Here is a 19071-nt window from a genome sequence, read left to right as displayed (position 1 = left end):
GCTAGCTGTTAATGTGACTCTGAAGAAGCATTTCATGAATGATTTAAGCTGAGTATAGGTAACTGTATCTGAAATTATACTACTAAAAATATAGTATGATAAATGAAAGGTCAAATACTGGGCTCTTTAAGGATGGGAGAAGGGCCTTCATCATTTGTTGCATGCTATTTTTAAAGTAGTGTTTCTCAAATTTTGGGATACAACTAAGAAGTTATAAAAGAGGTGATGGGTGGAAGAAGTATGTAGAGGTTCTATTCCTTTCATGTGGGGAATGACGATGGAACATGAGTGGGCTGTAATACCTGGCTGGGTATGTTTATCTTAGCCAGGGAATTGCTACTTACCTATCACTGCTGGCAGAGGCTTGATTCCTCCTTGGCAGAACAACTGACTCAGGGCTGCAGGAAGACTGACAAGCCAAGAAGTTGAGAAAGACTGCTTTGAGGGAAGACATGACGCAGAAGCGAGTGGCAATGAGAGCACTGAACTGCCTTGGGTCTAGCACTGGGGTGAGGTCCCTGTTCCCAGAGCACAGGGGGCAGAGGAGGAAGGATGATGGCAAGGAACAGACCTAAGACTGGTAATCTACTTGCTAATTCTGCTGTAAGATTGACAACCAAGGCCTAAAATCCCATAAATAAGTCTCTGCACTAAGTGGAATAAAAGGCTGTTATGCAAAAATTCCCTGTGTGCTGCAAAGTAGGAAAAACTGTTCAAACTAACACACAAAAATTTGTATATAGGATATCTGTGTTTTTTTCAGTGTTACATGCTCTGACTTGTGGCAGGAACCAGTCATGAAAGTGCCATGGTAGAGTGGCTGGCAGGAAGCATGGAGAGCAATGAGAACTTACATTGAACAGTAGCAAAGAAGTGTAGCAAAGCTATGAAAAGCAGGTAATAAAAGCAACCTAGCAGCTGTTCAGATGGGGTTGTGTTACCCAAGAGGTTTCATCAACTAAGGGCTCCAACTTAAGTGATATCCCATAGTGGACAAGAGTTGACCCAACAGTTGCCACATCAGAGGAAAGCAGACTCTAAAATAGTTTGGTATTTGCTTTAGGCATTAGGTGTTATAAATCATCCTGTTTACCCAACTTGTTGGAATTTTCTATCTTCCTCCTCATCCCCTTAAATAACAACTGTTAAGTGATCTGTGCTAGCAAGCTGGGAACTCAGCTTACTTTGAGCATCAAGTAATTCAGCTCAGTTATTCCAAGTTCCTGGGTGGAAGCTCAACTGGTGCATTTGTTGCAATGCTCCACATTTAAACACAGTTCCTCCCATTGCCAGTCAAGCCCTACTAGAACCACCAGGCTATTGCATAGAAGGCAGTCACCGGTTTCTACACAAATGTCTCAGACAAGTCTGGTCTGGGAGCCTACAGTCAGCTCTGGGCTCTGTGGTGTGAGCAGCACCTAGCAATAAGGCTCTTCTCACAGTACCTGTAAAGGGGTTAAGATCCTTGGCAGCAATTCTGAGCCATATCTTCCTTTGCATGCCCTAGTAGCAACTTCAGCTTCTGTGCATCATCGTAGCAGAAGTCTGGCTACCTTGTTCTCTGAGGAAACATGAAACTTTTCCAGCCATGAAGCAACTGTTCTTGCTATGCAGACTCTCATCTGTCTGCCTTTGCCATGTGGGAGCAATCTATTGAACTGTTTTGAACAGATATTCATACTACACTTCAGCCCTTCCTGCAGAAGCTACTCAGCTGTCTTCATTAGGAAGCAGCAAAGGCTACAAGAATGCATTGATAACATCTAAATGATAAGCTAAGTTGGTCTTATTCTGTTAGCATCTATTAGAGTAGATTCTACACAAGGTTAAAATGACTTCTGAGAGTAGGTGAGCAAGCATGTCCATTAATATACAAATACCCTACTTATAAAAATAAATAATAGACTGAAAAATGTCCCAGTGATGCATCCACTCATCTGGATCTTTTGCCAGATGTCTCACTTTTATTCAGATATTATAATTAAAGACCAACTGGAATCTGGACATTTTAAATGCTGGTTTTAGATGTTCGTAAAGCAAGCAGGGAATGGAACCAGCTGGATGAATGTGACTTTACAGAGCTGTATCTGAATGGAAAAGCATGAAGCTCTAGAAGCATGTTAATAAGGTTTACCTAAACTAAATTTTTCCACATTGCTGCTGCTTAACAATAATATTCTTGGTCTGAAATTCCTGCCATTATGTTTTACCTAGGAATGAAAACCAAATCATTAAGCTAACAAAACTTCTTTGCCTGAGAATTTCCTTTTATTTATTTTGTTAAGAACTATTGAAGGACTGAAAGTAGCCTTCAGCAAGTACATAAAAGTTTATGTGCTGATTACAAGTCTAGGTGTGAAGTTTAATGCAGATCCTTCTTTGCATTGAATGAGGTGTCAGAGGCTTCTTACTAGCCTTCCAAGGCTTGATGAGATGCCAGTGTAATATAAACATTCTCTGGCACACAGTCCTGTGCCTTCGTGATCACAGCCTGCTCTGCACTCATGTGCATGCTACACAGCAATACCACAATCACCCACTATGGCTCACAAACACTGTACCATTTTGCCCAGTAATTCTGGGGACATTTTAAGCAAAAGAATGATCTATTTTCCATAATGATTGGCATTACTATAACGCCCCAGATCTTACAATTTTATTTGAAGCTCTACTGAAACTCGTCTTCCACAGTTCCATTTTAAGAGTAATTCAAAACTTCTGTAGAAAAATGTTCTCAGTGACACTGATAATTAGAATGGTGATGAGAACTTGGAAAATATGTGCTTTAAAAAACATATATAGCAAAACAGAGATAAAAATTAAAGGAAATAACCTTTCTGGTAAGACCACCTATAGCATATTATAGCATATATATATGTATATATAGCATATATAACTCCATTAAAACCAATTGCTACAGTGATCCTTCATCCACTGTAGGTGTAAAACCAAGTACAATAGGCACAGTTGGGATGTGTTGGTTGGGGCTTTGGTTTTGTGGGGAGTTTTTTTGGGTTTTGTTTTTTTGGGTTTTACATTTGAACTTCAATCCAGAATTGATGACATTTCTGCCCTCAAGAAAATGAAAAAGATGTTGGCAAAGAGCAGAATGAGCACCCTGATTTCTGGGCCACAGACTGCCCTGAGCACTCAGCACCTCATATTAGAAATCCAGTTGTCCTAAGTGCAGATCCTTGCTCCCAGGCTCCTGCTTTCTCAGCTATTTGTGAATTATTTGATCCAAGTGGAACAATGTAAGAGGAGAGTTTATTGTATTTCAGGACAACCTATGAACCACTTTGATTTCATTCACATCCTAACTCTAGACAAGGCAGAGAATGGAGCTAACCTGTATGTTTTGCTTGCCTGTTAATTCAGTTTGACAGAAGACTTTCTAACTGAATTCTGTTGGATGAATTTCTTTAGTATGTTCTGCAACCACTTCCTGGTTTGGGCCCAAAAGAAACTCAGGAAACACCTGCTATGGAACTTCTGGAGGACTTATTAGCCAAGTAGCTCAGTTTTGCCAGGCTATGAGTAGTTATGGAATACTCAAAGTAGTTGACAGCTGAATAGAGGCCATTTAAAAAATATGGATGAGGATTCAGAAAGTACAAAAATAATAGTTACCCTCAGACATCCCTCAAGCACATTGAAGGGCAAGACCATCCTTTCTCTTCCTGAACTTCTCTCAAAACTTTACTGACTAGTGTCACAATATGTAAAGTTTCTTCTAATTTAGCTCTTACTTGTATTATCAAGGAGCCAAGTTCCTCTTCCTCATACCACCTACCAAGAGATTCCCATTTCTCCATGCTGAGGGAAGTCTTCGTGTACAGTCAGTAAAAAGCTGAAAATTTGAAAAAAATCTTCTCTTTTCCTTGTAATTCTGTAAATAGAGGAGGAATTGTTACACTAAGTTATATTAATGATAGTAGTTATTGTTATGCAGTACGAAGAATTCCAATTGGTGCAAACATGCCTCAGGCTTCCTCTTCTGTTTTTATGGCTGTTTTGTTTTGGTTTTTTTTCAATAAATCTTCTTAAACCTATTTGTATGGACTTCAGAAATCCAGACAATTATGATCACACATGCTCAAAATTAGGAAAAAAAAAATCTGACTAAATTAATAATTTCTGAATATTGCTTATGCATTTATTTGCAGCCAGGCTGTGTTCAAGACTAGGTAAGAACACACTGGCTTTAGCATGAACTGTAAGAACCACACTAACTCTAATGTTGAAGAACCTCTCCCTTTCTCAAAGGCTGGCTACTCTGGACACTAAATTGCACACAGCTTTGTTTAATGCTAATAACCTACTCTGATGGACCTTGCCTAGAAAGCTCAAGCATGCAAAGAAACCTCCTTATCCCACAGCCTGATCATATCTTCAATTTCACATCTTTGGCTGAACCTTTGAAAATTTTGTACTTAGCTGCTGATGCCTTATAATTGTGGTTCTTCACTTGTCAGGAAGAACAAGAAATAACAGGATTTCTAAAACATATGTTCACCACAAAAAATCAGTGCAAGAGAACCTGCTTGAGAGAAAGAATGGATGTATTTCTGGAGAGCTGGCTCTGGTAAACAACCAAAGTGAATATTGCTTAGTGGAGGTAACAGAAATGAAAGGGGTAAAAGTGGCCTATGCTCAAATTTCATTACTAGTTTTAGATGTCAGCTTGTATTCTGGATGTCTAATGCTGTTTTGGTCTTGTACTATTTAACAGCAGATAGGTCAGCTTGCAGGTAAGGATGCCTAGGCAGAGAGGGAAGAAGGGAGGAATATAATTTGTCAACTTAATAAACAGAATATAAATATTGAAGGTAGGATCAGTATCCCTCCTTCAAACAAAAGTGCAGTGAAGGACACTTCTGGGAACAGGTTGGCATGTGGCTTGAAGGTATCCTTTTAACAATTGCAACATACCAAAAAAAAATTATGGCCTGTGTAGCTTGTATTATTGCATGATCATTTCCTTGATTAAAAGATTTGCAGCCTTGACAAACTCCTCTTTAATCTCAGCTTGTCTTTTTGTGCTATGCAAGGAGAGTAAACAAGAGGACCTACACACAGAGTTCATAGACTACTACTGATTCTGGATGTGTCAATACATTATGAGATCATAGTGTAGTTAAACCCAATTAAGTTCTTGTTCATCGTGTCACTAAATCAAATAACTATTTTAAGCTTGTTAAACTGCACAGGGGATTACAGTGAAACATTTGATTCAGCATTACAACTGATTTTAAAAGCTTATCAGTCAAAGCCAATACAAAGCACAGGAAACAGTAACATCAGTAACTAGAAATAAACTAAAATAATTTTTTTCTTAACTTACAATCACTATTTACAGAAGAGCAGTTATCAGTAAATAGGTTACCAGTGGCCAGCTACAAGTCTCAAAAGAGAAAACGATTCTTATTTTTAGCAGCATCCATTCAGAAATGTATTCCTGCCTCAGTATTGTTGAATCTTGAATTTACTGTAAGCAATGAATATAGAAGCCTTTCAGCTGCTAATTGTGGCTTACTATTTACAAAGTTTATTTTAAAACTCATTTTCATGCAAGTATAAAATACTAATTCCATGGATAAATACACATTTGTTCACCACTCTAAGTTATATACATTGTATTTGCATCTAATATTCAGAGAAGTGCAAAGTCCACAGTGACGCAAATAACAACAGCTTTGCAAAATATTAAATGAACTCTCAAAAGGTATCAGGAACAGCATGATAATGTTTCCTTCTGCATACTGCTGAAATCAAACATTTTTGCCGTAAAAGAACATACATTTCAGCTACATTCAAGTGATTACTTTATTACCATATATTATGTCTTACAAACTTTACTGGAGATGAGCAAGAGAGCTACAAAACCATACCTTAACGCAAGAGGTGTACTGCATGGTACGTGCAGGCATAGCAAAGGAGAGATAAGAACTGGAAAGAAAAAACAAGCTAAGAAAATTTGTACAAAAATGGATCGTAATACTGACTAACACTGGGTTATAATCTTACTTATAACAGACCTGAAGGGCTAATAGAGATCTGAATTTAGAAACATCTGTGCACTGTAGGTACAGTTTGGTGCAGATCAAGAGTGCACTAATACAGTCAATGTTGTACGCATAAGATAATGCACAAAATACGCTGATATGCATATAAACAACTAATTTGTTTACAGTAAGGAGGGCAGCACAGCTGTAGCACTGCATCCTTGGCACTTAGTGATAGGACAACATGTATTTGGTTTAACTAAATTCACAAACAGGATATAAACTGGTTTGTAGGATGTACAACATACATTATCCCTTTGAACCTCCCGGTTTTACAGCATTTTTCTAATTTTCAAGTTCTAATGCAAACATGATACACTAGCTAGATATGGAAGACGTTTCAGATATTGGCTTAAAACAAGACCTTCAATTAAAAAAATATCAAATACTAATTCCAATTACATTAATTAAATCTGTTACTGTTGTCTTGTGCTGAAAACAGAATCTGAAACGTTTACATAAACCAAAAAAACCTTCGACCCTGTAATACAACCCACAAGGTCTTTATGGGCTTTTCCTGAATAGTAACTGATTCCTTAATGTCCCTTTCACATGTGGTAATTTCACTTTAAATAACTGCTGAAGTTACTAATCTGAACAGTTGTAACTGAACAAAAGTGTGGCCTAGCATATCATATCACACAGAATGGGAAAAAATATGCTCTTCTTCAAGGAAGACATATTTCAGCTATGAAAGGATTCCAATTTTCAGTGATTGTCCCTGTATTAAATATTAACAACCATCTGGAGGGAGCCAATTTACTTTTGCCATTTTAAACAAACTGGCTAGACTGCTATTTTATATTATATTTAACAAATGCAATAGAGTTGTTCTTAACATATAATGATGTAACACTTTAAAATTAACTGATTTAAAATATTTTACAAAGACATTTTATTATATATGAACTATACAACACACAACAGTATGAAATATTTTGAACATATACACATTTCTGTATTTTTCACTTACATTATTATTTTGCACCAAACATTGGTGTCTGCAATTCTAACAATCCTCTCAGATAAACACAAAACAAAAATTCAGTCTGTTTCGTGGATGTGTGGGTGGTTTTGGTTTTTTTCCTGAAAAAAACCTATTACAAGGAGAATTTATCTAATGAGTTTTTTTTTTCTTTTCCTATTTTCATATTTTGCACAAACCTTTTCAAATTGACCAACATACATTAAGTATAACCTTTCTGTACTTTCCAGGGCAATTTGCTAGGGCTTAAGTGAATCAAAACTGACCCTCTCCCTGCTATGAACACTGAAAACTGCAGTCAAAGTAAATGTCAATACCAATCACTACTGATTCCTTTCCCCCTTATTTAAAATGCAATCCTTTTCAATATCCAATTTAATGAAAGTATTTGCATAGAGCAGCCTTGTATTATTTCTAAAGAACATTATGAGCATTTTAACACAAGATAAGGCACATGTTTTTCAGCATTAATAATCTAAGACTAATCCTGAGGATCTGCGCCTCCCCCCTCAGCAATACCTGCTTTTTTTAATATACCCTGTATTACCTGAAGAAAGCAGAAAAGCAGTATAAACCAAAACTCTTTAGCTGAACTAAATTCAGAACCTTAATTACTCTTGATAATAGTGTCAATCAAATCCACAGATAAAGAATTAAGTTTCTCTCTAAACAAATTATCTTTAGGGGGAAAAAAATACAGCCAGTAGCACTGTAGATGTTACATAAAATTCACGTAATATGGTTGACATTTATAGTGAGTTTTGCTAAAATAAGCTCCTATCAGAAAAAAGGTAGCTACATTGTGAGGCACTTAAGGTTGACAAGAAAAGGAGGAATGCAAGGGGTCTGTTTCACAGAAAACCTGAAGTTGCATATCATATCCTTGTATTAAGCCTTCTATTAAAGTGCTAGAAATTGAGATTTAAAACAAAAGGATTTAAATACAAAATAAGTGATTAAAGAGCTTAGTATGCATTAAAATGAAGTGCTTTTGATTCTCATTAATTCAGAGCTTTTTAATAGATTTTTAAAAATAAAGTCTGGTAATAATCCATGTGTGAAATCATCTTCCTTGTGCCATTGATGCTATTTGTAAAGTGCCCAATTATTTTACTAAACAACAAAACCATTTGCCTTATCTTATGTTGTACAGCATGACATAGTCTGTAGTACATATGTAATCCATACTGCAACGACACAGTTAATCTGATGGAAAACAGCACATGTATCCTTTCAGTCAGAAGTTTTAATTCCACCTAAAAAGCCAGGTCTTGGATTACATATCCACCAGTATATAGTGCAACCAACCTCATATTCTCAAAATGTAATTTAGCTGTTAAAGTCTGATGCTCAAAGATAGACTTAGCAAGCTTTTCCTCAGAGCAGCCTTAGGCCCAGACAAAATCACAGATGGAGCTCTAGATCTGAATCACATAAATCCACTAGATGCCAAATCTGAGAAGGATCTGGGTTCTGTCGGATGATGAAGAGGCTGAAGGTGTGTGGCAGTCTGTGCATTACTGATCGCATCTAACTGAGAGGGATATGCTTCATTTACATTACCTCCATTGAGACCATTTTGGAACTGGCAGGAAAAAAGACAATATAATGGTTAGTATGAGAAACCAATTAATTCTCAAGTTTTTCTTTACTCCTTCTAAAGACATAGATTGGATGAAATAATTCTAAAATATAAATAAGAGTTTTAAAACTTTTTTTTAACTATGAATGATAAAAATCTAATTTGCATCATTAAAGTAGGGTCTGAATCATGAAACTTACCCACACTGATGTCAGTGGGAGTCCTACTCCCAGATAAAAACGTTGCTATTATCTAAAGCATAATACAGTTTCCATTTGTAGAAAGTACAGACTGACTGAGCACTAATTTCCACCCCAGCTGTTACATGTTAAAAGCAACTTATACACTACATCTCTGCAGGTCTGCAATAGGATCCAGACTTCACAGCTCTTCCAGGAATTCATGTGCAGCTCTTTTCTTAAGCTGAGTGTACTGCACTCAGTTCCCAGGCTGAGCTGTCATAGGGTGGGCTTTTTTTCCACAGTTTTCATATTGGCAGTGTGAAGTAAAAGCAATGAATGGCTTTCATCAGTCCTGGCATAACTGCTCATAGCATTACTTTAATGATCTGATAAGAATGCTTTCTTGTCATGATATGGAAAAGTCAGTTTATCTACAAAATACTCCATTCAATCATGCAAAGAAAATACAACAAAATAGTTTAAATGTTTACATCATCTCTTCAGGAGCAGCTTGCTCATTCATTCAAGTTTTGTCCTTAAAACATATATTGAAAAAAAAAAAAAAAGTCATTCACCTGTCAAAATACACCAGTTTTTGGAAACATTTTTCATTCTACACAAACACCGAGGTCTAACTGCACCATTATCCAAGTTTAATAAGACTATAGCCATGTGATGCATCTTTTTAATCAAAGTTGCCATATTTTTTAAGACAGCTACAGTAACATTAGGTAAGATTAGTTCTGATAGAAGCAGCTTGTTTCACTATTCTTACAATATGAGCACACTTGTTAAAATTTCTGTGGAAGTTCTCAACACAGAATCTAGTAATCAGCAAGGTTTATTAAGAAACACCAACCTTAACCAAATTATTTAAAGCCTTATTTGCCCTCCTCCATCATGGCAGGAGGGCTGCCATGTTTTTAGGCTTCACTGCCTGTGATGCTACTGCAATTACAAGTTAGGAAGAAGGTGAAGGCAGATGACCACAACAGACCCTTCAGGTTTTCTTATCCCCTAGCCTTATCACATAGAAATCACTAGGAGCTGGAAGTCAGCTATCATGGCAAGAGTAGCAAGGTCAGTCCTCTCTCAAGACTTCAGCCATTGATAGGGATGTCAGTGTGACAAATCCAGCCACAAAAAATGGCCCTGCTTTAGTCAGGCTGTGTGAATGTAGATTTAGATGTTAATATCCTATCTGAGTAGTAACATCCTTACTAAAGTTACCAATTCACAATAAAATCAAAGCTCAAGTTTAATATCATAAGTAGTGATATGTTCTCCTCATTTACAATAAAATGTGTATTATTCAACATCAGGGCTTTGGTACAGGCGATATTTTACAAGATTAATCCAAGTACAGAAAATATACTTCTGACTTATTAGTTCCTGTTGGTTCATATATTTTGAAATTTTTTACTCATCTGATACAAGACTAGATACAAATCTTTGTAACATAATCAGACAAAAACACAGGGTTATCTTTCCCTGGAGCAATGATGTTTCTAGGTAAAAAACAGTTCCACATTAAAACACTTCTGAACATGACAACTTTGGTTTACATAGAGCCTTACTTTGTCCTCGAACTATAAAAATGATAATTGGCAGATGTGAACAGAAGTCAAAACTGAGTAGAGTCTGATAAAAGAGATGTTGCTATTTGGTCGTTTTTTCATGTGAGCAGTGTACAGCAGTAGAGGTTACAAAAGTCAATGCTATTTAGTTCAGGAACATGCAATCTCTTCCCATTCCCCCATTGCACTCAGCTGGCATACCTAAGTTTTAGACCCACAAGGAGTTGGAGATAGTGATCAGGTCTTTATGATCACTTTTCTACAAAAAGGTTAGAGAGAATAATCCTTCCTTATCTCATCAAGAAGTGTACTCCTCTTTTAATCTCATTTGGACAAATGTTCAACAGTTCTCTTCAGTGGTAAACAGGAGCTAATGCGCCCAAGGGTAACATCACATCTGCACTAGGCTTCTGCTTGTGCAATGCTACCCAGATCCACACAGCATGGCCAGACCACATCAGGAGGGACTGAATTTGCCACTCAACAACTGAAGATAACTTTTCACAAAGTGGCCTTTGTTCATTTTTCATAACAAGCTAAAACTCATTATTATTATAGCACAGCATTCTACTAAATATGCAGTAACAGACATTCATTTATTGCATTCAGAGATGCTGTGTTAGTTATTAGTCACTAAACTTTTTACAGATAGATGAGAAGTGAACAAACAAATATTAAAAAGGCGGCATAGCAAAAATTAAGGCAACAAAATAATCTACAAATAAATATATTTGAAACCAACCAAAAAACCAAAAGGAATTGTCTCTGTGCTGATCATTCAGAAGTGACACAACACACCAGCATAGCTTTTGTGGAAAGAACAATTCTATACTATTATAGAGATAAACTTGGATGACCCTGGTACTGTTTTGCAACCCTATTATCAAGCAGTATGAAGGACTAATAGCACTGACCACAGCCAGACAACATACAGCCAAACACTGTGCAAGCTTGCACACTGCATTTTGCCAAAGTCATTTCAGCCCTTGGGCACTCAGGCAGAAGTCATTCACCTTGCTGAACTGTCCTGTATTTTAGCTAAATTTGTGTAATTTTATTGTTTTTTTCCACTAGTAAACCAGTTTTAAAAAAGATATATTTTATACTTGAATTAAGTATATTGAAAAAATGGGTATGTTCTGCTTGCATTCCTCTCTTCTGTCTTGTATAGGTTAAATGCCAATTAGTACTTTAAATCTGTAAATGCTTGTGAATGTGCATAAGCATTTGTAGGCTCAGTACTTTAGAACATAAACTCTCTAAGGTAAAAATAAAGAATTGTGGCTGTGTACTTGAGCAGCATTAACAAAAATGGTGTGATTTAAAGTACTTTAATAAAGGTCATGCAGAATCAGCAGCTGCCTTATGTAACTGATTATTTTTTTAAATTATTTCTGAGTAAATTTTACCTATGAAGAACTATGCTTAAAACTGTAATCTCTGATAGAGCCAGGCTCCTCTATTCTACAGCTTTTATTATGGATTCTCCTTTACAGTGTAAAAAAAGTCCTATTTACCTACTCTCAATGTAATTTTTTCCTGCTCTTGTTTTCAGCAGACAAATTAGAGAGCAGCTTGAGGAATAAGCTGACTTTCATTTATGTCAGTATATAAAGATATTTTTACTGTATCATCACATGTAGAAATGCAGTAGTTCACAGTATTTTATGCTACTTACATGACATTATAATCTGGTAATTTAAGCAATCCTAAAATCAAAGGATCTGAGTAAACACTAACATTTTAGCATGAGTTATTTTTCTGGATCCATCCTTAAAACATATTTCATAAAAATGAATGTGCCAGGCAGCATTACTGGAATAATTCCACTCTTCTATAAAAGCTACATAAACAAATTCCAAAGTTTTGACCAATCTGCTTTGCCTTTGCTCCTACTAGTAAAATTACTGTCAGGTACAACAGAGTAGTTCACTCCAATAGCTTTAATACTGTCAAAGAGAGCTTTGAGGCTGTGGATACAGTTACATAAAAACTTGATTAAATGCAACTCTCTTTATCTCCTGAACAAATTAAAGCAAGGACATTCACACATTACTAACCCATCGCTTTCAAGCTCAGTGGATTAATTATGACAAACTCTGCTTCCCAGTCACCATCTGAAACAATAACAACACAATTCAAAATGGGAGCAATGTATAACGATGCTCTTTACCTTGTTCAACAAGGTTTGTTGGCTTGCCATCACGGGATCATACTGCATTTGATCCACGCAGCTGGGCTGTGCTTCCTGCGCGCACTGGTACATAGAGACAGCGCCTGCATAGCATGTCTGGGGAGTCAGCATCACTGACTCAGGGCCGATCCCACACTCACGATTTTCAGGGACTTGCTGCAAACAGCTGAGAAAATCCTCCAAGTTGGAAGAAGCAGAACAGGTCGATCTGTCAAAACCTGCTACAGGAAAATCCATTTGAGCAAAATTAGAAAGCTGTGGCATAACAGCTGCGGGTTGCTTGTAAGGAATAAACTCTTGCCTGCACGCGTAAGGGGAAGTGTTTACTTCGGATTTGTAAGAAAACTCGGATGTAGTGGCATGCACGCCAGGGAATACATATTGCTGGGGTTGCTGCTGCTGCTGCGAGCAGCTAAGAGGCATGCTGGTGCCAGAGCTCCAATTTGTGAACATCCCATTGACTTGCATGTGTTTCATCTTCTGACAGAGCTGTTGCTGCTGCTGCTGCTGCTCCATGAGCTGTTTCTGGTGCTGATGAAGTTGATGTGGATTTAATTCTTGCTGTACCAAGCAACCTTCATTCTGGACCATAGGCTGCTGCTGGTTACAGCCTGAATATAAGAAGTCAGACTTATTTAAGGAATCCTGAACATAAGTCAGGATTTCATCAGTTATGTCAATGTCCCCAATATCATCCATACCAGATAATTCAGTTTTAAAAAATTCCTCATCCTGCTGAATACACTTCAGATCTTCAAAGTCAATACCCAGATTTTTCATGATGCTGTACAAATCACTGGTTTTATTATCTTGAAAGAGTGCTGCACTGTCTTCAGGAAGTGGAACAGTACTGTCCTGGGAACACTCCACTAGCTCCCGTTTGAGAATGTTGTGATTTCCAGAAGGTAGAAGGTTATCTGTCCAGCTGCTGCTACCACCACCACCCAGTTCATCCCTGCTGTCTGAAAAGAAGTTTCGCTCAAAGGAAAGTTTATGTGATGCTGGAGGGCAGAGATACACAGATTCATCCTGCCTTAACATGGCACCAAGGAGGGAGTTGGGATCCACGGAATCGCTGTGTAGCGTTGCTTTGGCTCCTTTTCCTGTCGTGTTTTTACTCTTCGGCTGAGAGGGATCCATAAGGCTCGACATAGGGAAAGACACCTCATACAGCACAGCCTCACCAGTGGCAAACATGAAGGGCAACTTCATGTTACGCTTCCGTAGGTGTTCTGCTCCTTCTTCATCTCTGAAAATAATTCAGATATTCAGCATAATACGGCAGTACTAAAAAGTTACTGAAATCTTTTTCTCCTCTGGAATTAATATGAAAAAAAAACCCAACCCAAACAAGACCTATTATACTCCTAGGCATTTTTCAAATTCTTAGCTATTCCAGCTCTACTTGTCTGAGTTAAACCAAGGGGCAGATTAGGAAATAAGGAGCTTATGACTGTAACACTACCTTAACATATTACATTTGTAATTAAATCTAGATTGCATATACTATTTTTTGTGCATTATGAGCTGAAATGAAAATAAGTGGGCTTTGTTCCATGCATTGTTTTCCTTGCCATAGCAAGTAAATGCATACTTCAGTAACAAATTCTCTCTTTCTTCATTTCACAGACTTCTTACCAAAAGTTATTTGATCTCTATAATGCTGAATTCCATACTATGTAGAACATAGCTCAGTGTGCCATAAAGGTCGTAATTTGTTTAGGTTGTCTGCTATTTCTTCTATACAGCTGCCATTGGATTTCTCCATTTTTGCTAACAGGGATGCTGAATTAAAAGTAGGTTGGATGGAATAACCTAATGCTTGTATCATTGCTCTTATTCTTTATAAGAAAGCAAAATGTCCAAATTTTACACATAAAGGACTAGATGTTTTCTTTTGGGAGTTCAGAATTTAAGGGGGTGTATTGGAAAACAAGTAAATTTCTTTCTGAATATAAACAAGTTTAAAAGGTTTTAGTCTTTGAAATATACTGTTTTAAGTGATGACTACTTACGTCAGAGGTCTTTGTGTGGCAATGATGTAATCTGGTCTCCCATTTTTGTATACAAGACGTGCATTTGCCTGTACCCAGGCCCATCGGTTTTCTTTGGTTAGAAGCCTAAATACAGTCATTCCACTCTCACCTGTCTTCATCACTAGAGTTAAAGAGTAAGCATACTATTTACTGTCCAGTGAACACAAATAGGAACCCTGGCATATCATAATAGTAATCCCATTTGCAAATCAATTTTACAAATCATATGTCCTTTATCATCCATTTCTGTGTGGCACTAATGCATTCCTAATGAAACAGAATGACTGCTCGCTTGAAGTTGTCTAATTTACTGCCAAAATGAGTCAAATCTGCAAGCAAATTCTAAGATTTACAGATTGTAAACATCCTATATGGAGCTTCATCTAATATTTCTACAGTAATAGAAATTATTAAATACTGGAACATGTTAATGACAAAAGCCTAAGCCTCTTTTATATCCAAAAGGTGACTATTACTTAAGAACTCAAAAAAAACATTAGCTGTAAATTAAATGTTCATATTTTCACTAGTTAATGAAGAGGTACTTCAAAATTCATTATTTTTCATTCCCACTTTTACTTCACAAGCAATGCTTGATAAAAATACTGTATTTTGTTGTACACTGCTGAAAACACTGCACTTCTACACAATTAAATACAAAACCAATAAACAACAATAAATAATAATAAAAAAATTAGGAAAGTTTAAGATGCCTAACAAATGTAATCTTTGTTGAAATACTTTTTTTATCTTCTCATCAGAAATAGAGGAAAATCTATCTTAAGGCAAACCAAAATTTCAAACCAAAGTTTCATCCTGATCTATTCTGGAAATATTTTCTTCCTTATCAAGCGAACTAAACCACTGACAAGCAAGCAGTGTCTGAGCTACACCTGAAACAGAAAGCCTGCTTAATGCACACTGAGAAATTAAATTACTGAGGGAGGGTATTTAATTGTGTATAAGGGGACTAAAGAAAAAACAACTTTTCAAGAGGCGTCACCAGAAAAGAAGCACCACCAAAAGATCCTAAAGGTGCTTCTGCAACTTCTAAAGACAAATATGTTTCAGCCAACTGAAAAGTCCACCGAGCAGTTAAGTTTCAGATGACAGAATCACAGAATGTTAGGGGCTGGAAGGGACCTCAAAAGATAGCTGATACTTATTTTCCTTATCTTCCTTATATTTCTCTCCTTAAGTTGTGACTTAGACCAAATTAAGCTGCCAAGAATCAACACCAGAAATGTATAGGACACTAAAATGCTAAATAAATGATTAATTTCTGTTCAAAGTCTTACACTGATAACAAAAGAAAATGCTTTATCTACTCTTCCTAAAAGGAAAGCCGTCTTTGAAATAATCCCTTTGCCCAAAGGAAGTTGTTGAAATAGGAGAAGTTGGCTTGTGAGAGAAGGAAGTGAGAAAAGCAAGATTGAAAAAAACAGAAATATAACTTAAAAAGGTCTATATAGTATTATTAAATATTTTTTCACCCAGTGTAAGTTTTTAAAGGGAGGGAAAAAACACATGAAATTAATTTGAAGACTACTTCATAATATTGTTTTCAGTAGAAATATAATTCATGCTTTGATTTTTAGCCTTTCTTGGAAAATGAAGCTTACTTCGGACATGATTTTCAGCACAATAAAGCATATCGGCTGCATGAACAAACTGGTATCCTGTTCCTCTCATACACAGCTCTGCTTCAGTGTACCCCAGGACAATCTTTCCTCTGCAAGGTAAAAACAGAAAATTGCAACAGTGCTGATAAAACAACTCGCAGAACAAATGCCAATTAAGTTAATTATGGTTAGAACATTTCAGACGCAAACGCTAACTACATTTTGCTGCAGTAAATATTATTGTGGAAGTATGACAGTTCCAATAAAAACACAGTTAACAAATCATGAAATTTTTATTAGTCTTCCAAGATGCCTTCAGTGACTAGGAACAGGTTCACACAATCATTAGATCATTAAAAAAAAAAAAGGTCTACAGTTCAGCTGGCCTATTTATTCTGTTCCTTTGAACATACCCACTTAACAGCAGGCAGCTCGCATTTGTTGCAATGACAGACTGCTTAGCCCTATTTCATCATGTACTTAGAGGTGCTTGCATGTAGACTTAAGTGAGGGCTTAACTTTAGTCATCTAAAACTTCTTGAATAAATTAGTATTTTTAGTAGCTTAAAATTCAAAAGAGGGCATATCTCGAAACTACATCCCTTTAGCTATTCAGTGGTTTGGGATCCCTGCGTTTGCATTTAAGCTTTCTAAGAAATGCTTCAGGTGAGTACTGGCAATAGAATCATGTTTGACTCTGGTAGCTAAAATCAGAGTACTTTACTAGAGGTTAAGTAGATGAAGAACTTAATAGCATTTATGTGGATGCTAGGAGATGCGTGATAGATTGAAACAGTAAAAAAGAGAGCGAAGCAGGATTTGGAACAAAGAAATGGAGACGTGGGAGTAGAGATCAATATATGCAAAAACGTGAAATGTGACAAAAATTTAAGGTTATTAAAATTAAGGTACAATCAAAAATACCAAAAGAAAAAAAGTTGGTGTTTACATTTTTTTAACCTTAGAATCTATCCATTTATAAGACCAAAGAATAACATTATGGTTTACCAGTCAACAGAGCACTAAGTAATTCAAGTCTACGTTATTTTGTAAATGGGAAGTGAAATCCATAAGAGATGTCATGACAAGGAGTTTGAAAACTGAAAGCATTATCAGTCACAAATAAGAGGGAGAGGAGAAGTAAAGAAGGAGGCCAGAAGCTTTTTCTTTTAAAAAAGAAACATCTTAATGGGCTCCTTGCCATGTTGATGCATAGTTACATTATGTTGATGTAGTAATGCAATATTTTTTCCAGTAAGAAAATTACTGATTTGGAAATGAGTAAAAGTTACTGTAAAAAAGAACTGAATTTGTTTACTTTAAAGCAAATAACATTTGCATTATGTTTTACATCTATTTGAACTTTTCTATTTGGAGGAGAAAACAAGCATGTAGAACAAAATGAAACATTTCTGTCAGTTTTAAAATTTCAAACAGATTTAAATGCTAAGCTTTTATTCTTCCCTGTTCATTAGTGGTCTGTCTTCTGAGGTTTTGTGTTTTGTTTTAGGGTTCTTTTTTTAAATGAATAAGGATTAGAAAGCAGCATGTCCTTTCAAGGAAGTACACTATGAATATCCCATTTCTGTTAAGTCACTAGCAGGGCTTAAAAAAAAAATCCTAACAGTTTCTTAACAATCACCTGTACGGACTGAAATAGCAACCAGATTTGTATTTCAGATACATACATGAAATCTATCAGCAAAGGATATTATGCAAAAATTTACACCTACTTTGCATCACAGCCTGTAGGTGTAAAATCCAGTTTGTGTTTAGTTCTGAAGATGAAGTTTTTGGTTCGTATCTCAAGGATAGATGGTGGCTGCAAGGGAGTAGCTACTGCAAACAAAGCGAGCTGTGGTGACAAGGTAGCCCCATCCTTCCCTTTCTTGTTTTGTCCATGAAGAAACTTCAACCGTCCTTGAAAATTCATAGCCTTAGAATGAGGAAAAAGGAAATTTATTTTTTTATGTTGGTTATATATTTAAGAGTTGGATATTTCTATTCCAATGTAAAGCATAATTTTTTTTTAAATCTATCATATTTAAGCTTTGTAGCATGGCATACATGGTAATTAACAAATACAGCATACTGAGCAGCATACGTACCCCTGAGCACCTCACTTAGAGAGCTACTAATAAACTCATTAGAAAAAGAACTAATAAGAAGTTTTTGTCAAAGAAACCCAAATATGTAATAGCAAATGCCAACTGCATCATCTAGTAGCCCAGTGAATGTGGCATTATACATACATAGAAATAACCATGTTACTTCTTTTGCATTTCTGTCAGTCATTAGGACAAAGTACATAAATGCATAATACTGAAAGATCTTTTATAAACAATTCTATTTGCAAAACGTCACTTAGAGAGTGACAAAGTCATACTATTTCATTTAGAATCTACAGTGTTGATGAAAAGGTATATTCAAAAGAGGAACCACAGAGTTTCCTAAGGGAAAACCAGAGTTTTTTTAGTTGTTACAATTATTTCAAGGTACCCAACAGAAAATAATCTCTGTAATGCTTTTTAATCCACAAATTACACAGTGCTTTACAAAAGCAGATGTTTATTCATATTTCACAGAGAAAACTGAGCCATGAAAAATGAGGGTACCTGCACCTGGTTGTAATTGTACATTGAAGGGGAACCCAACAGTACAATCTTTACTTGTCATTCAGTGTCATTAGCTGAAACTTAGTGATTCAAGTAACTCAGATACCTATTGATATATTAAATGTATATGTACAAGTATACATGCAAAGTAAGTTGCTGTATAGGGGTAATACAGATTTCCAACTTGCAAGCATGTGTGAAAGTTTTTACATA

The 19071-nt window shown here is 36.2% G+C and overlaps 1 protein-coding gene across 3 annotated transcripts in view; it reads right to left on the bottom strand.

The window, feature by feature from the left end:
• Positions 1–5532: 5532 nt before the first annotated feature.
• AHR (aryl hydrocarbon receptor) overlaps positions 5533–19071 on the bottom strand; it is a 60674-nt gene continuing 47135 nt past the window's right edge. For 2 of the 3 annotated variants that reach the window (XM_030444416.1, XM_030444415.1), the window contains 5 exons: positions 17977–18179; positions 16244–16353; positions 14601–14742; positions 12565–13834; positions 8093–8635 (listed from right to left, as the gene is read on the bottom strand). In XM_030444416.1, the coding sequence (XP_030300276.1) occupies positions 8480–8635; positions 12565–13834; positions 14601–14742; positions 16244–16353; positions 17977–18179 (1881 nt within the window). In that variant the 3' untranslated portion in view covers positions 8093–8479. Of the gene's footprint in view, positions 8636–12564; positions 13835–14600; positions 14743–16243; positions 16354–17976; positions 18180–19071 lie in introns of all 3 variants that reach the window. The other variant, XM_030444414.1, reaches the window with a different exon arrangement.

The sequence above is a fragment of the Calypte anna genome, chromosome 2 (assembly GCF_003957555.1).
Source record: "Calypte anna isolate BGI_N300 chromosome 2, bCalAnn1_v1.p, whole genome shotgun sequence".
NCBI classification, from domain to species: domain Eukaryota; kingdom Metazoa; phylum Chordata; class Aves; order Apodiformes; family Trochilidae; genus Calypte; species Calypte anna.
The sequence above is the reverse complement of the archived record's forward strand: the minus strand, read 5'-3'. Positions and strand labels throughout refer to the sequence as shown.